Below are 16,857 nucleotides of genomic sequence, written 5' to 3'. Positions count from 1 at the left end.
TTAGAGATGGCTTTTGCTTGCAGGTCTGTAGGTATCTCCTACTGGAGTAACAATAACTGTAAGACTTAAATCACTAAAATGCAGGTGAAACGGCCATGCAGCTGTTTGTCGGTGGTTTGAATTTTTGATTTTGGAGGATATGGTTGATGGGTATGATTCATTTATGCTCTTTCAATATCCTGACTCTGCCAGTTCTTGCCTAAATCTCAAACATTTCATTTTCTATAGCCTATGTGTAAATGCTTGACATGGAATGGACAGCAGCTGAATGTACTTAAATTTTCACAATTTATTTCTGTGCTATCTTTTCTACTTTTTTCTGTCTTTTTTTAATGTATTTCATATGAAGGTTGTTACAGTATCTACTATGCTTTTCAAATCCTGTTTGAAAGATTTCTGTTGTAATGTCCTCTGCGTTTGATGCCTTTTCTGTTTTCATCTGTAACAGATGTGGATGATTACTGAGTATAGCGAGGTTTTTATTTTAAAGAATTGCCAAAAATATCAGAGAGCTCACTTCTGAAATAATTCAGTTTCAAATATACATGACAGTAATTTATGGTTTTCAGAATTTTTTTTGAAATAAGGATGTAATTAATCTTAGCAGACTCTTATTGGAAAAGTTTTATACACAGAAAACATGATAAACTAACAGGTATGTGCATATACATAGTGGAAATGGAAGCTGTAGCTGGATTTCAAGGGCATTATATCCTCATATTAAGCATCCTTTAAAATAATTTGTAGGCACTAGAACTCTATAAACCATAAAATTTCTTTTAATTCTGTGGTTTAACACTGGGGAAGTAGTTGTGGTTGATACCGAATAGTGTGTATATAGCCTCTAGGTCCATAGAATGAAATTTACCATTGAAATGTATTGATTTGCTAATAAATTTTAAAAGCTTTGCCCAGAACTTTTTGTCTAGGTAATATATAGTACCATATATATAATATGATATATGATATATGGTGGCACACCATTCTGACATTCTCTCAATAAGAACATGATTGGAGAAGTTTAATGAATTGTTTGAAGAGAAGCATTGCATGTAAGAATTCTTTAATGTTCTCTACATCCCTTAGTGTATCTGATAATTGATTGAATAAGCCCAAACATACCTTAATGTATCTTTATATTCAGTAGTATAGAGTAACTATCAGTATTGTAGTTCCTTTAGAACTCTTTCTCTGTATAATTTGTGATCCCTCCGTATGCATGTAAACATTTGAACTTGTTTCATACTTATTCCATTCTTACCAACTCTGGGACCTCATTTGCTATATGTTCACAGCCATATTTTGGTCTAGTCTATAGAAAGTTTGGGGGAGAAGCCTCAGGTTTAACCTAAATCTCTGCTTTCATGATTGAAAACTCTTTAAAACCAGTAATTGTTTTCCCCAAGATATGAAATAGTTACTGAGTTAAAAGACAGGTCTTAAGCAATTCTAGAGCCTGTGGTACCTTGCAGTTCTGCTTCAGATCTGTCTTGTCTCATAATTGGTGTCATATCATCTTTGAGTCCTTGGCAAAAAACCCCTATTTAGATGGTAACATTCCGGCTCACACATCCTTTTTTTTTTTTTTTTTTCCTTCACCCTTTTTTTTTTCTTACTCCTGAAGTCTGGATAAGTAGCATGTAAATATTTATCGGCTATTCACAGGCTCACTCTGGTTCTGAGATCTGGTGCAAATTCCTGGGTCTGTATGTGTTTAAATGCTACTGCCTGTTTTTCTGTGGTTCTTCTGCCTACACCTGACAAGGATAGAACTTAAATTTAGGTCATCATGACATTGTAAAATCCCCTCTGAGAACACTATTTTTAAAAAAATACCTTTGAAAAAGGTTCTTCTATTGTCATGTAGAAAGCAGCTAGCCTAAAACTTCATATACTGACTGAGCAAATGTCTGCTTTTAAAAATCTTTTTGTAGGACCTTTTCCAGTTTGTTTTGAGTTCCTAAAATTTAAGAGAGAGTTTTTTGCTCCAGTGTATGTCCCTCATTTTCAAAGCTGCATACTAAGTATTCCTTCTGCCAGCAGTTGAGAACAATGTATAAAATCCTGAATGGTACTGGGTTCTGTAAAAAGATCCATAGGACTTTTACCTTAAAGTCAGCTTTTAAATTTTGTAGCAAAAACTGTTAATCTGACAGGGAAATCTTACATTTTAAACAAATTGTGATATTAAATAAATATCTGAAATATTTATAGTTGATAGTTTGGAGAGAACAGTCATATACAGAATATATGATTTAAAGAATATGCTAAATATGGTGCACATTCATTCTCATTTTGAAATAGGTATGATCTAAATGTCTGTTGCTGTTGACATCTTTACTAATGTGGTAGTGGTCATGCACTAAGATTCCAAAAGGCTGACAGCTTCTATTTGGATTCCTTCTTGCTGTCAGGTGTCAAGTTTTTAAAATTGGTTCATCTGTAATTGAGACAAGACACTAGCTATTCCATTAATATTTTTGATCATCTTTCAAACACTAAAAATTTCTAAGTTAAACCTTGCAGTTTGAGTTTATTATGCCAAAGTCTCTTACATTTGTGAACTTCAGTTACCAGTTAATTTCTAAAATGAAAATAAATTTATCACTATGGATGTCCTATAGTATATCTTTCTGTTGCTAACTGGTTAACCTGCCAGTATATCACTTGCACCAGATGTAAAAGAAATGGGTAAAACAAACAAAATACATGCAATTATGCGATATAAACATAATGTTTCTTACATTCATTTCTCTCTCCAAAAGGATGCTCCATTAAAATGAACTGTAATACTCTCCTAATATATCTAGTAATTTCTTAATTTGATCATACAATATTATGCCATAGGTCATGAATGTGAGAGTTGCAAAGCATGCCAATACTGACATCGCAATTCATAGAATCATAGAATGGTTTTGGTCAGAAGGGACCTTTAAAGATCATATAGTCTGGCCCCCTGCCACAGGCAGGGACATTTTTCACTAGATCAGATTGCTCAGAGTGCTGTTCCAGTGATGTGGCATCCACAAGTTCTCTGGACAACGTGTTCTGGTGTCTTATCACGCTTACTCTAAAAAAGTTCTTTCTTATGTCCAGTCTGAATTTACGCTCTTTCAGTTTAAAACTGTTGTCTCTTATTCTGTCACTACAAGCCCTGGTAGCAAGTCTCTCTCTGTCTTTCTAATAAGCCTCCTTTAAGTATTGAAATGCTTCATTGAGGTCTCCCCAGAGCCTTCTCCAGGATGAACAAGGCCCAACTCTCTCAGCTTTTCTTGATAGTAGAGTTGCTCCAACCCTCTGACTGTTTCTATGGCCCTCCTTGGGGCCTGCTCTAACAAGTCCATTCAGTAAATAATGATAAGGTGCTTATGCAGGATACATCTTTCTTGGATAATTCCACTTCTTTGATCAGCATGGGATGTTTTTAGTCAATCTGCTATGCTGTTAATTAATGGGTATACTTAACGTCACTTCCGTTCTTAAAGCAAGAAAGCTGTGATACAAAGGACAGCAAACTATATAAATATTTCAATGACAAGTATACAGCCTGGAAGTTGCATTGAAAAAAAAGAAGCAAAATGGTTAATACTGAACTACTTAACTTTCTGAAACAACTTTTCATCCAGAAGTTGTTTTGTTTTGTTACAAGGACTGACTGTTTTATTGCTGTATATTTGCTTATCATGCCTTGCTGATGTCTCACTATAAGGTATGGAAGTTTATTCCAGAGTTACGATTAGGCTTTGGTCCAACCACTGTTGAAGGAGTAGACTGACAACGGAAACCCCAACTCTATTTTTAAAATCTTCTGAGAAGTCTCAGATGGTGCTGTGTGAATTTCCATCAAAGAACTCTGCTGTCATCATAAGGATCCATTTGCAATGAACTGGTTGTGATTATTGGGAGAAATTTGTATGCTTACTGGGGGAAGAAAGGCCTCGGTATGTTACTACCAAGCAAATAAAGGCTTTTCATTTATAAAAAGACATTAAAAACAACCAATAACAAGTATTGGAAGCAAAACTAAATCTGCTGAGAATCCACCTCCACCCCACCACCACCACCAGTGATTTAAAATCTGCTCTGGATATTGCTTTCCTTCATTTGTTCATGAGTTTTGTGGTGATTTACAACATGGTGTGTCTGAGAAAACCTCTGTTTAAGAAATTAACACATACTGCTTGACGGAAGATTTGTTTATAGACTTTTAAAGCAAAGGAAAGCCTATGATATATTCACGTGACCTCTTCCTGATTCAATTGCGTGACTGTGATGTCTGTATTTTGGGACCAAAATATTTGTGCAGTATGACTTTTGTGTGGAGGTCCTAAGATGAATTTTATCATATTGCAGCAGACCTGTATAAACTTTTCTAATTACAGAAATAAAAAATATAACTTGAATATTTTTTGAACCATTTTTTTCATAAGCTTAATCTGATACTAAACTTTACTTTAGTTCTTGGATACACACTTTAGTAAACAATGTTCCTAATATTATTTTATGCAGTAAGTAAATTTAGTATTTATTGAAAAATTGGATCTTCATAGTGTGTAGTGTGAGGAAGAAGTGCTCTCAAGATATACAGAAGACTCATGTCCCTTTGGCAGAATGACAGAATGTAACTGCTGCGAGACAAAATTGGGAGTTCTGTAAACAGGAAATGTCTGCTTTGCTGGCATGCATGAAAGAGAAAAAACAGTACAAATGGTTTCATGACTGGAAAGGTAGGGTTTTGTTTTAAAAAAAGTAATAATTGAATTTATCTTGATATTTTTCTTAGCACTTTACAGTTGCTTTTAAATTTTTCTCATTATTATTATGCATGATTTGTGTTTTTTTGGATGAGCAGTTCAGTTTCTTTTTTCTCCTGCTGCCAGGCAATATGACTGAAACTCTTAAACCTGGAAATACTGAACAGAATATGGCAATGTGAATACCTTTTATGCAGCCTTTGAAGTTGAACAGAAATATAATGTTACCTCTGAAAGCATTTAAATTAGGACATATAAGTATGTCCAAGCATAAGATTAAAAAATATTAATCTTAATACTTTTAAAATGTTCATGCAGCTTCAATATGGATCATGTGTATCTGATGTTGCCTCCTTGTTCTGTTTGTTTCTAATTTTAAGGAAGTATAGGATTAAAGTTCATATTACTTGAATTAACTTAAAAAGAGAGACTTGAGTTGTCAAGGAACTTGATGACTTGTCATCATTTTGATCCAAAGAAGAAAAGAGAATAGAAGAACACACAAAAGAATCCATCTTGGAAAACACAATACACTTTCCTTCCCTATGTACATTTTTAGAATATGTTCAAAGAGGAGATTCCGATGTTCTCCTCCATTTCCAAGTTCACTGACCAAGGGTAATTCTGGGTTTCCCTTTCCCCATCCACGACGTGGGGGAGCCCAGCTCTAGTTCCTTCTCCGTCTGAAGAACCATTTCCGACGTCTTGTGGGACGGGGAAGGGGGACTCCAGAAACAGGGTTTTTCAGGCCCCGAGCCTGGAGGGGAGAGGTGCCCTCCCCTCCCCCCAGCACCCACGTGGCTCCATGGCAGGCACAGAGACAGCACACCGGGCGTGGAGAGGAGGCAAGAGAGAGTTTATTGTTGGGAAGGGGTTTATAAGGCTTTTAGGAGGGTCAAAGGGGAACCAATCACAAGTTCAGGGTCACACAGAAAAAACCATCAGGTAAAGGGTCAACAGCCAATAGGAAGGGGTTTAACAAAGGACCAATGGGACACCTCGGGACACCTTTCCCAGGACACTCCTGCATGGGAGATAACAGTTGCTGTGGGGGGGTGTTGGGAAGAAGAAACACGTGTTTGCAAAGGGACCACAAAGAGCCATTTTAAGACATGTTTAAACAAGTTTCTCATCGGGTATAGTGCTACAGGTAATGGTTCCTCCTCCTTTACATAATTGTTTCTGTAATGTACATTTCCCTATGTGCTTGGTAAGGGAAAACTTCTTCTAATAGCTAGTCAGTATTCAGTGAATCTCAGGATCCCAGAGACATCTGTAGTCTTTTTTGGAGGCTGCTGATCAATGTGGAATCATCAGTAAAGACATACTATACCTCACCACAAGGTTGCATTTGTAGTAACTACAGGTAAGTGCATAAGCTTAGTAGGTTATTTTGTGTGGTAATTTTTTTTTGTTTGTTTCTGTGTGTATGCTTTGGGTTTGAGTCTTTTTTGAGTCTTGAAAACAATTTTGAGGTTTTACTTGGTTTTCTGTTTATTTTTTTTTCACATGACTAGTCCAAAAAAGAAAAGAATTGTTTTTTAACTTGACAAAGAGTAGGCAAAAAATAGTTACTAGCTTTGTAACTATAATAAAATTTTTTTTCAAGCAAGTAATCTATTCTTATTCAACAAAAACAAAATCCAAAATATCCAAAACTTCAATTAATCAAATCTATACTGCATGCTATATGTGAGTATTAGTCATAGTGTTACAATGAACAATTATTTTGTTTATTAAGAATGGAATTGCCCTTAGCACAATAAATAAAGAAATCAATAGGTAGATAAATACAGCAGGGCTTTTGGAAATTTCCCTCAAGGAATTTTTTTTGAGAGTTATACCCTAGTGATTTGACAGAGGAAAAGGGACATGGCCATGCAGTAAAATCTCTCATGTGGTTACATGCTTCGCTCTGAATCTGACTTCTGCATGACATGTGATGCACAATCACCAAACTGTTGTTATTAATTAAAGGAAAATTACACTGTTTTTTGCAGTACAGGAACCTAAACAAACGGAATTGTTCTAGCTAGATGGCAAATGAATACATTAAGTACTTTTTCTCAGCCTCAAAGCCAAAACAACCCAAGTAAAATTTAATCAAAGAAGCTTTTCATTTTTATGAACTAATTAATTAGGAAGTCTAAATAGTTAACTAGTTAAATAGTTACCACGGCAACTGTGTTGCCGTGGTAAATAATAAATTCAGCATCCAGAATTTTTCCACATCCTTCTTCTGAAGTAGAAAAGCAGTAGCAGAAATAAAAAAGCAATACCAGAATTCTTTTCTGGTATCAGTTTTATGAAAATTAATTTTTCAAAATGTACAAGAGAGAAAAGATTTAAATCTTGAGTTGCAAAGTGTTGCAGTAATAATAACTAAAGTAATAAATCCCAATAATGAGTGTAAAGGTTTGAAAAGTTTTGTTCTTTTCAAATTTGAAAGTAGTGGAATCCTTTCAAGTAGCATTGTATGAAGCTTCTGTTTGAGAATTAGTGGAATAATTGACTATATCCATTAAGAAGTTGGAAACTAGGTAAATTATGGACTTTTTTTAAATGGATCATTTATGCGACAGAAATGCATAGTTAACTCGCTTTAATTTTATACTAGTATTTAGGAAGTCTTGGTGTACTTCATCAGCTTCCTGACTTCAGCCACCCTTCTTCATTTTAATTCTTAAATGTAGCAAACCAAGGAACGTTATGTGACAAGAGTTTCACATATATTGTTAGCCTTATACCAGAAGGTGTGAAATTTGACTGCAGCAAAGTGATTTATCACTCTACCAAAAAAAAAATTAAATACTGGCAGATCAAGTGAAAAAGTACTTTGACTACTCAGTTCTATCTTTTCACTATCCTCTGGTGATTTAGAGTTGCTTCCCACAAAACACTGTTTAGAAGTTCAAAGGCCTAACCTACAGGTTTTATTAAAGCTGTAGTAATCACCCATGATGCAGGTGAATATTGACTAGGTCTGCTAAGCTATATGACCTTCCTTTTTTGTAAAAACCGACTAGGATACATCAGAATTTTTTTGAGAATAAGACTTTAATGCTTTATATAATTTTAATGGACAAAACTAATAGAATTTAAAACCAATTGTTTCCTATATTTAAATGAATTTGTAACACGCTTTCTGAAAGAAAAATATCTGACTCCTCGCTTGATTTTTAGCATTTGTTATTCTACTGATTAAAGAGTTCTACGTAATTTACATTACTAAATGTTTAGGAATACATTCAGTGCAGGTAGCTGGGTGTGCAGCTGCAGTGGAGCTGCAGGTTGAGCTCTGGGGGGCAGGAGCCCAAGCCTGAGGCAAGAGCCTGTGACCTGCCAACCTTTGCATGACAAAGGGCACAGGGATCCTGGCCCAGCCATGGACCCACACTCAGAGACAGCAGGAGCCGAGACCCCCAGACTTCCCCACACTTGGACTGTGAGCCCAGGGGTTCCTTTGTTCGGGATCTCCCCTTGGAGGCACAGGCTCTAGCTGTCAGTCAATCTTGTTATTTAGTTATTGCACCATGATTAAATTATTCTGAGGATCTGGACATCTGAGACTCTGCCATGGGAAACCTGGGGTGGAGCCAGTAGGGAAAGCTGGTCTGACTGTGTGAGTGTGGGGTGTGTGTAGGGGGTCAAGCAGGGCAAACGTCGGGTTCTCTGGAGCTCCCTGGATCTGGCTGCTGCAAAGGGGCTTCAGTCCCAGCACAGGTAGTGAGAGTGTGACTGCCAGAGTAGCACCTGGAGGGTCGGACAGGAAAGTTTCCTTAACATAAAGATGAGACTAGAATTAGACTCAGTTTCTGTTTTCCCAACATTTTAGGGTCATACTAAACCTGGTTGGAATAAAATACATTTATTTTTTTTTTAAATCACTGTCATACCTTGTTATATAGCCCTCTGGTATAGGTGAAAAGTGCTGGGCAAAAATTATATATTTTTCCCTATATATCTTGAAATCTGTAATCAGAAACAGATTTGCAAAAGTGCAAGTAAAAAATATGTGCACCTTGGTAGCATCAAAATTCAGTTATCAGCAAATGTTTTGACGTGGAATATCTCTATGAACAACCAGAGTTTTAAAATTTATATTGGGTTCATTTTAATTGGGTTGTTGCTTTTCATTCCCTTGTTTAAATGAACATTTGTTTGGTTTATTTTACCAGTCTTTGTCACGTTTTTTATTTCAAAGAAAAGTCACTGTCAGATTAAAGCTAGGTTTTGCTGAGAGAACTACCCTATGATTAACAAACAATAAAGAATGAAAAAAAGAGTTTTATAATCAAGATATTAAAATAGTAGTGTGCACAAAGTTTAAAAGTCAAAACCTTAATTCTATATGCACATTTTATAATACAGTAAATAAAGCCAGTTTTCTTGTTCTTTGGAACATCGCAGTATAAAATTAGTGTGATTACTGTTTCATTATCGTCCTGACAGATGGCACATTTGATAGAGAAGCTAATTATGAGATGTGGAAATTTTTTTGAGAATATTTATTGTAATTTCACTTATAAAGCAATTGTCAAATATTGGTGTATAGAGAACATGAGTACCCACAAGGAAATAGAGTAGCTAGTGTCTTGTTTCTTGTGTGCTCCATGTACTGTGGGGGAAAAAAAAGTATAAATAAAACATAATCCGAATAAGATATGGAGAAGACTGCATAATAACATATATTTCCCATTCTAGTGCCTTCGGGTTGTTCATTGCTTCTCATGAGATGAGATGAATGCATATATATCTAGAAAATAGAGGGCAACATTACCTTTTTGAATCATGATCAACCCAGCTGATGGTCCCTTGCAGGTTATAAATAATTTTCTAGCATTCAGTAACTATGAAAGATTACTTAACAATTATGGAATCTTGAAAAACGAGGTCTTTAGGAGACCTCAGGGTGCATATATTTCCTTACTTAAGGAAAGACTGACTATAGCCATGAAACAACATGCTCACAGATGCCATCATAAACTGTGGTGTCTTTAAAATCTACCCAATTTTAGTGCCTTGCTATCCCTATCGTTAGGAAAGGAGAAGGAAATATTTTTCCAATACCCAGCTTCAGTCTTGCTGCAGTTCAAGATTTGTGTTCCTACTTCTGTCTGTTACATATGGGAAACGTATTATTCCCTTCTATTTTGGGGCAAACTTATATATGTTTATAAACTGTTTATCACAGCCCTAATTAGTTAATAGATTTTATTTATTTATTTATTTATTTATTTATTTATTTATTTGTTTATTTATTTATTTATTTATTTGACTGAATATTAGAGTTAATGAGATTGCAAGTAATCTCTGGAGCAGGTTGCTTATTGTATTGTTCAGCTGAGTTTTGAGGTGTCCAAAGATGGATACTAATCAGTTTGTTTGACCATGCTCACTAGGGAAGGGGAAGACAGAGAGGAGCTGGGAAAAGGAATAAGTAGGTAGAGCAGTCATGGTAGGAAATTATTTTGAGTAGCAAGGATATGATCAAGCTGTGAACCATCCTAGAAGGACTTTCAGAAATTAGGTAACAGTTAAAATTCATGCTAAATGTGAATTTATAAGCAGGAGGAAAAAATTAGCTATCCAGCTTCATGCTTAAAATAATTGGCTCAGAACTGAGAAGTAAGATCCTGGTATTACAATAGTTCAATGAGAAAATCAGCTGAATACTCATTAATGGCCAAAAAGGCAATCAAATATTAGAAATTACAAAGAGCATAATAAAGAACAGAAGAGAGAATGTCTTTTTGCTATTGCATAAACATGTAATTTTTTTTCCATACTTTGAATAGTATGTGGAATTGTGCTTATCTCATTTTAAAAAGAAACCATTACAACTGGAAAATATTGAGGAAAAAAGTCAGATGAGGATCAGGTTAACAATCAGATGAGGAACCACTTATTTGGAAGCTTGGACTTTTCAGGTTGGAAAAATGTTTGATGTAGAGTCATAGAATTATATAATCAGCCGGGTTGGAAAGGGCCTCTGAGATCATCAAGTCCAGCTTGATCCACCACCACTGTGGTTGCTTGACCATGGCACTAAGTGCCACATCCTGCCTCAGATGATGAGGATGGACTGCAGTTTCACTGACTGTTGTGAATGCAGGAGCTTGGTAATATGAAATGGAACTCGTAGGAACCAGGCTGAGAACAAACACAAGAATTTGATTTTCCTGTAGCTGAGCTGTATCACTGCAGATTGAAGGAGGTTACAAATCACAATTTCACGTGAATTCAAGAGAAGACTGGAGGCTGGGCAGAAAGAGGATGGAAGGAAGGTATATTCCCTTCATGTTTAAAAGTTATGTCTGGATCTAAAAATTTCTTGACCTGAAAATAATGGTGCTCATCCACCTTGAATCCTGGATAATTGAGAAGAAATCACAGGCAGCATAAGAAGTCCATTTCTGTACTCTAAGTCAAGATCTTTGCAAAACTAAGTTGCCAAACTCTAGTAAATGTAAAATTCTAGCAAGGATTTGTGTGTTCATCTATTGTGATGCCCTCCTCCCCACCACTTCAAATGCTTGTAATGGGGTCAGATTTAGGAGAGATTTTTTCCCCTTAAGAAGAAGAGAGTCCAATTCCATATCCTAGGGCAACACTGTTCAAGCTCCAGCTTGCAAGCAGAAATACTCTTCTATTTCTTAACTGAAAGACTGTAAGATTGTTTTTCAAATGGGCCACAACTATGTTTCCTGCACTTGTTTTTAGAAATAACTGAAAATATTTAGTGACATTAACAGTGCACTGAAGCTATGCCTTTTGGACAAAGTTCTGCAAAAAATAGAACTGTGTGGAGTGAGACCAGTCATTTCAGTGAGACCATTCCCCTTGTGAAACCAGGTGGTGGGCACCAACAAACCCATCTTTGTTAGAGCATTGTCAACTCTGCCTGTAGTTCCCTATTTTGTAGAGAAAAATGCAACCAGTGTAGATGGCAATTTCTGGTGAACTTTACTTTTTTTCTGAGATTATTCCAGAAAACTTGAAAGAAATTCAGTCCTGTAGAGAATCAGTTTGTAGCCAATGTTCAAACACTGATTAAGATGTTTTTTTTGTTTATATCCTGTGCTTTGTGATAGAGTAAGATATGTAAGTAGGATGTCTATCAAAGCATGAAGGCAGCTGTGGATTTTTACTTTGTGCATTTCTTTGCAACACTGATCTATAATCAGCACATGTCAGTCTCACAATAATCAGGCCTGTAAAAAGCATCAGCTTCATATTCTTGCTTGTTTTACCATAAAACCCAGGAATTCTGAGGTTTTTTGTTTGATAGATATGTGTTGGGGTTTTTTTTAAAGTAATATGTGTTTCTTGATGGAAATGATATATTATCAAATAAAACTTTTCCATGTTATTACAGAAGAATGTATTTTCAAAACAATTCCATATCACTTTGCATTTAAGTTAGTCATTCATGTACAAGGACCTACTTGAATGTTTATTGCAACTGTGAGTAAAATACAGGCAAAATATGTATGCTTTTATGAGAAAACAGTTTCTTCTTGTAGTCTACAGGTATAATAACAAAGCTGATTAATTATCTAGGACCGATTGGTTTCAGTGTCGTGTAATATCAGTTTTATTTTATCAGTTTATTCTTAGTACCGAATATAGTTGAATATAATAGACTATATAGAGGTTAGGTAGATGTTGAATCAGTAGGTAACAAACTAAATCTAGTGTGTCATTTTCCGTATAGGTCTATGTAAATTTTCAATTATATAGTTAGTGTATTGATGGGTCTATGCTTCATAATATAAAATATATTGAAGTGGGTCTATTGTGGAATATGACCTCTCTACAAATTTATGCATATTGTATAAATAACTACAATTCTTAATTATGGAATATATAAGGAACCCTTACACAACCAACCAAAAAGCCACAACCTAACCCAACCGACCAACCAACCAAAAACCACCTTCCAAAAGTAAATGGACTAGAACAAATTAAATTCCTTAAGCACAGAAATGTCAGACCTGCTAGATGAGAAAAATTGCATTTTAAACAGTTACTAAATTTAAACCATTGAAATTTGTTGAATTGCTGGTTGACACACTAGATCTCAAGGAAGTTATATAGGTTTTGTTTTCTTTTATTTTGCTTTTGGTTATCTTTGACAGTTGATTGCATATAGCAACTAACAGTTCATTGCTGTTCATTGTATAAGTCTCAACATCCTAGTGATCATGCACATTCAAGGTATATTCAAGTAAACAGATGTAATACTATATAAGAAAAGTGATGATCAAGGTTAAATGGCTCTGGAACCATGTGTGTTTAAAAACTAAGGGAAGAAGCAAATGAGGAAAAAAGAATTTTAGAATAGCAGAATTTGTGTGAGAGAAGACTCAAGAAAACAGAATACTGCTGAGACATGCTCTGCATTTTCATGATAGCAAAACAACTCCATAAAACTCATTTCTATTAGGAACTACAGGCCAGAAAAACAATTTCAGACCTCAGGTGGAATGATCTTTCTTCACTAAAAACACTAAAATACTGAGTCATCTTAACAACGAGTAATTGTCTTATTTGCAGGTTGCATAGATTCCACTAATTTTTTATGCTTGGTCCACTTGCAGTTGAATGATATACTCTTTAAAAATCTGCTGCAAAATATTCTGAAATATACTATTATTGACACTTTTTGGAAGCTCTATTGAAGTTTTTCATCCTATGTAGCAAACATATAGCATGTTAAATGTTGTAGCACAAATCGGAAATTTAGGGGAATAACATAAAGCATTGATGTTGAATGCTGCATACAGTTCTTACTTAAGATATTTTCAGGGTTTGTATTTTGGGATTACTGCATTTAATGGTTTAATTTCATTATGCTAGAAACCCTTGCTCTTTTATACATGTGGATTTCAAAGGAAAATAATTCATTTATTTGAGTAATTCTCATTTAAAGTAAGTTTTTATGTATGTTCATAGAATCATTGAATAGGTTGGGTTGGAAGGCATCCTGAAGATCGTCTAGTTCCACCCCTTTGCCATGGGCCTAATAGACCAGGCTTCTGAGGGCCCCATCCAACCTGACCTTGAACACTTCAAAGGATGGGGCGTCCATAGTTTCTCCGGGCAACCTGTTCCATTGTATATCTAATCTAAATTTACCTTCTTTCAGTTTGAAGCCATTGCCCCTTGTACTATCTCTACGTGCCCTTGTAAAAAGTCTGAAGGCATAATTTTATATTTTAGAAAACTATGATTACAATAGAGATTATGTATATGTCTCTGTGGAATGATCAGTACTTTAATGTAGTAGGGAGAATAAATACAATATGAGCTATATAGAAGTAACGTAATGTAGTCTGCTGATAAGTGCAATTTAGGTGACATATCTCAGTTTTATCCTAAATCTCAGTGTTTATAAATTAATGTTTCAGTATTTTATTATTTTTTAATCTCTGAAATATGTATGTTCAAAGATTGACACAGGAACCAGTTGATGAAAAATGTTTTAAATATCTTTATTTCTATCTTACATATGTTCTGATCTTTTTCCCAAAAGATAGATATGATTCTGATGTGAATATTTAAAAATTCATGAACAGAGGGATGTAATAATGGGTGCTTAATTGTATTGTTAGTATTTGCAACTTATTACTCTGAAGATTAAAAAGCAGAAATGTTTTTACTAATGAACTTGAAAGCTGAAAATTTCAAAGAGCATTTTAGAGAAATGGAAGTAGAAGCAGCAGGGGAAAAGAAAATTAATTTTCTAAGCATTAATTATCTAATTCTGTCTACCTCCTACTTGACTAAACATCTTAGAATTGTTTGCAAACATTTCTTGGATTCCTATTCTGTACTGTTAAAAATGCTATTGATTGTTATACAAAGCTAGGTAAGAAAAACTTATGTAAGAAAAACTATAACTGTTGATTAATCTCAATTATAATTGTTGTTCATTTTAGTAGTAGTAAGTAGGCAGTGAAGGGTCACCTAAAAGAACACACTTGCAAAATCACACAAATGAGAAACATGCTTTGGAATTCCCTTTTAAAGGGTGTGTCACTTAGTTCCTTTGGTGAAAATGACTTTGTCACTCCCAGCTTTTATTTCAAGTGCCCAAGCTGTGCTACTGTCATAGTATTGCAGTTTCATAAGGGGACTGCAAATAGCAGTGCTGCTTTTAGAACATAATTATTCAAGTGATCTCAGAGTTCAGTACAGGCGGCTCTTGTGTATCTGCTTTGATAATAATAATTGACACCAGTATAACACTATAGCTGGAGAGGGCAAAGACATATCATATCGCTTTTGTTTACCAGCTTCCACCCCCTGAAAAACTTCTAAGGTAGTGTCTTTTGGTGAACAGTTACATGCCTGCATAAAAATAAGTGTCCTACACGCTAGTCTCCAAGTGGTCTTTTTCTTAGTTAGTGGACAAGTTTTGGAAAATATTTTTTTTAAAATTCTGTATATACCTTTGGCGCAGTCAAACACTGAAAATAATCTGTTTTGGCTTGCTTATATCAGATTTAGTGTCACATATTAAGAAGTGAAAAAGGACTTGGCACTTTATGACTACTTGTGTGTCTGCCATTGTACCATGCAACGATTTGTAAAAGAGCTTTTAGAATAATCAGGACAACTAAGCAATAGGGCTGTTTCATGCCACTTATTCTTGGAATATATCTTTTGAGGACCACATTCTTGTGACTTATTTGAACTGCCACTTGAAAAATGCCTCTTAAATCTTTGGTTGTAGTCAGAGGTTTCTGAGTACTTTTTTACACGAGACTTTAACAGGGGAATTGTGTTGATAGCTTAAATGTGTTGATGTGCTAAAATAATAATTTGTTTATATTTAGTTTATATTTGTTTTTATTTAGTTTCTGGTTTTGTTCTGTTTAGTTTCTGTTAGTTTTTGTTTGCAAAATCACAGGAAAAGTTTTTTTACTCTAAGCATTAAACATATTTTGCTCAGTAAAACTGAGTAACAGTATACTTACAGTTTGTTTTATGCATATAAAGCAACAGAAGGACACAATACTTGAAAAAGCCTTGGAGACAGTATGTGTAGCTTTGTCATTTTCATATGGTCTTATCTATATATCTATATAGAAACATCTGCTTACATATACATCAAAAGAATCTCTGTATATGCACATGGTATCAGTTATAGGACTATAATGTGTTAATTTTCAATGGATTCCATGTAACAGAATTTGGTAGCTTTATAGTCTGTATGTAACTTCCAAATATTTACTTTTTTTTCCTTGTACTTTGTATTCTGACAGGATGATGAAGTAGTACTTCAGTGTGTTGCCAGTATTCACAAAGAACAAAGGAAGTTTTGCTTGGCAGCTGAGGGACTTGGGAATCGCCTGTGCTTTTTGGAACCAACATCAGAAGCTAAAGTAAGAAGTTGATACTCTCAACTGGTGTAACTGATAAGTGAATGTTAACCTACTTATCCACAAACATGTTTAATTATGGTTTCTTGAGTGTGGTGCTAGATGCACCTTATGTATGCTTTTCTTTCTGTGACTTCAACATGAGATTTCTTAGAGATTCCAAATATACTTTGTGGCACACCTGTGAACACTCAAAAGCTGCCATTCTTTAACTATCTAAGAGAATAATATTAAGAATAAGTCAAACAGAAAAGGACCTCCTCCTTCTCTTTTGTTCTCTCCGCAACTTTTTCTTGAATTGTCTTCATTTCTTTTCTTTCTAATAATTTATTTTTCCTTCTGGATATTTAGTGGAGGTTTTTGTATCTTTTTTTCTGGAAATGCTGCTATGTGATCTTACTTTTAGTCTGGATATTATGACCATGTTATACCACAGTATTTATTTATGCAGTATGAGAATTTCTTGTTCATCTCTAAGGTGAAAAATTATGCAGCTTCTAAATTTACTTTTTTTTGCATTCCAAGAATTCAGGTAGATAATTTCTCTCTCATGTACTTTACAAATCATCAGTAATCTTTGTGTATGCTTGAGTAAAACCAGTTATTTTTCACATATGTATGTTCAATTATTGTCCTAAAATCTTCAACAGTGATTGGGAACTTTTTATTAATTGATAACTCAATTGCAATGTGGTCTGTCTCTTACTGGTGAT

At 34.8% G+C, this 16,857-nt stretch overlaps 1 protein-coding gene across 1 annotated transcript in view; it reads left to right on the top strand.

The window, feature by feature from the left end:
- Positions 1-16,857, top strand: part of RYR3 (ryanodine receptor 3) — a 214,935-nt gene that overhangs the window by 30,845 nt on the left and 167,233 nt on the right. The window contains exon 2 of the mRNA XM_027717007.2: positions 16,028-16,147. Within this exon, the coding sequence (XP_027572808.1) occupies positions 16,028-16,147 (120 nt within the window). The remainder of the gene's footprint in view (positions 1-16,027; positions 16,148-16,857) is intronic.

This window comes from Pipra filicauda, unplaced genomic scaffold (assembly GCF_003945595.2).
Source record: "Pipra filicauda isolate LSUMZ 115617 unplaced genomic scaffold, ASM394559v2 scaffold145_size1923396_pilon, whole genome shotgun sequence".
Taxonomy (NCBI): domain Eukaryota; kingdom Metazoa; phylum Chordata; class Aves; order Passeriformes; family Pipridae; genus Pipra; species Pipra filicauda.
This window is presented reverse-complemented; position numbering and strand designations above follow the sequence as displayed.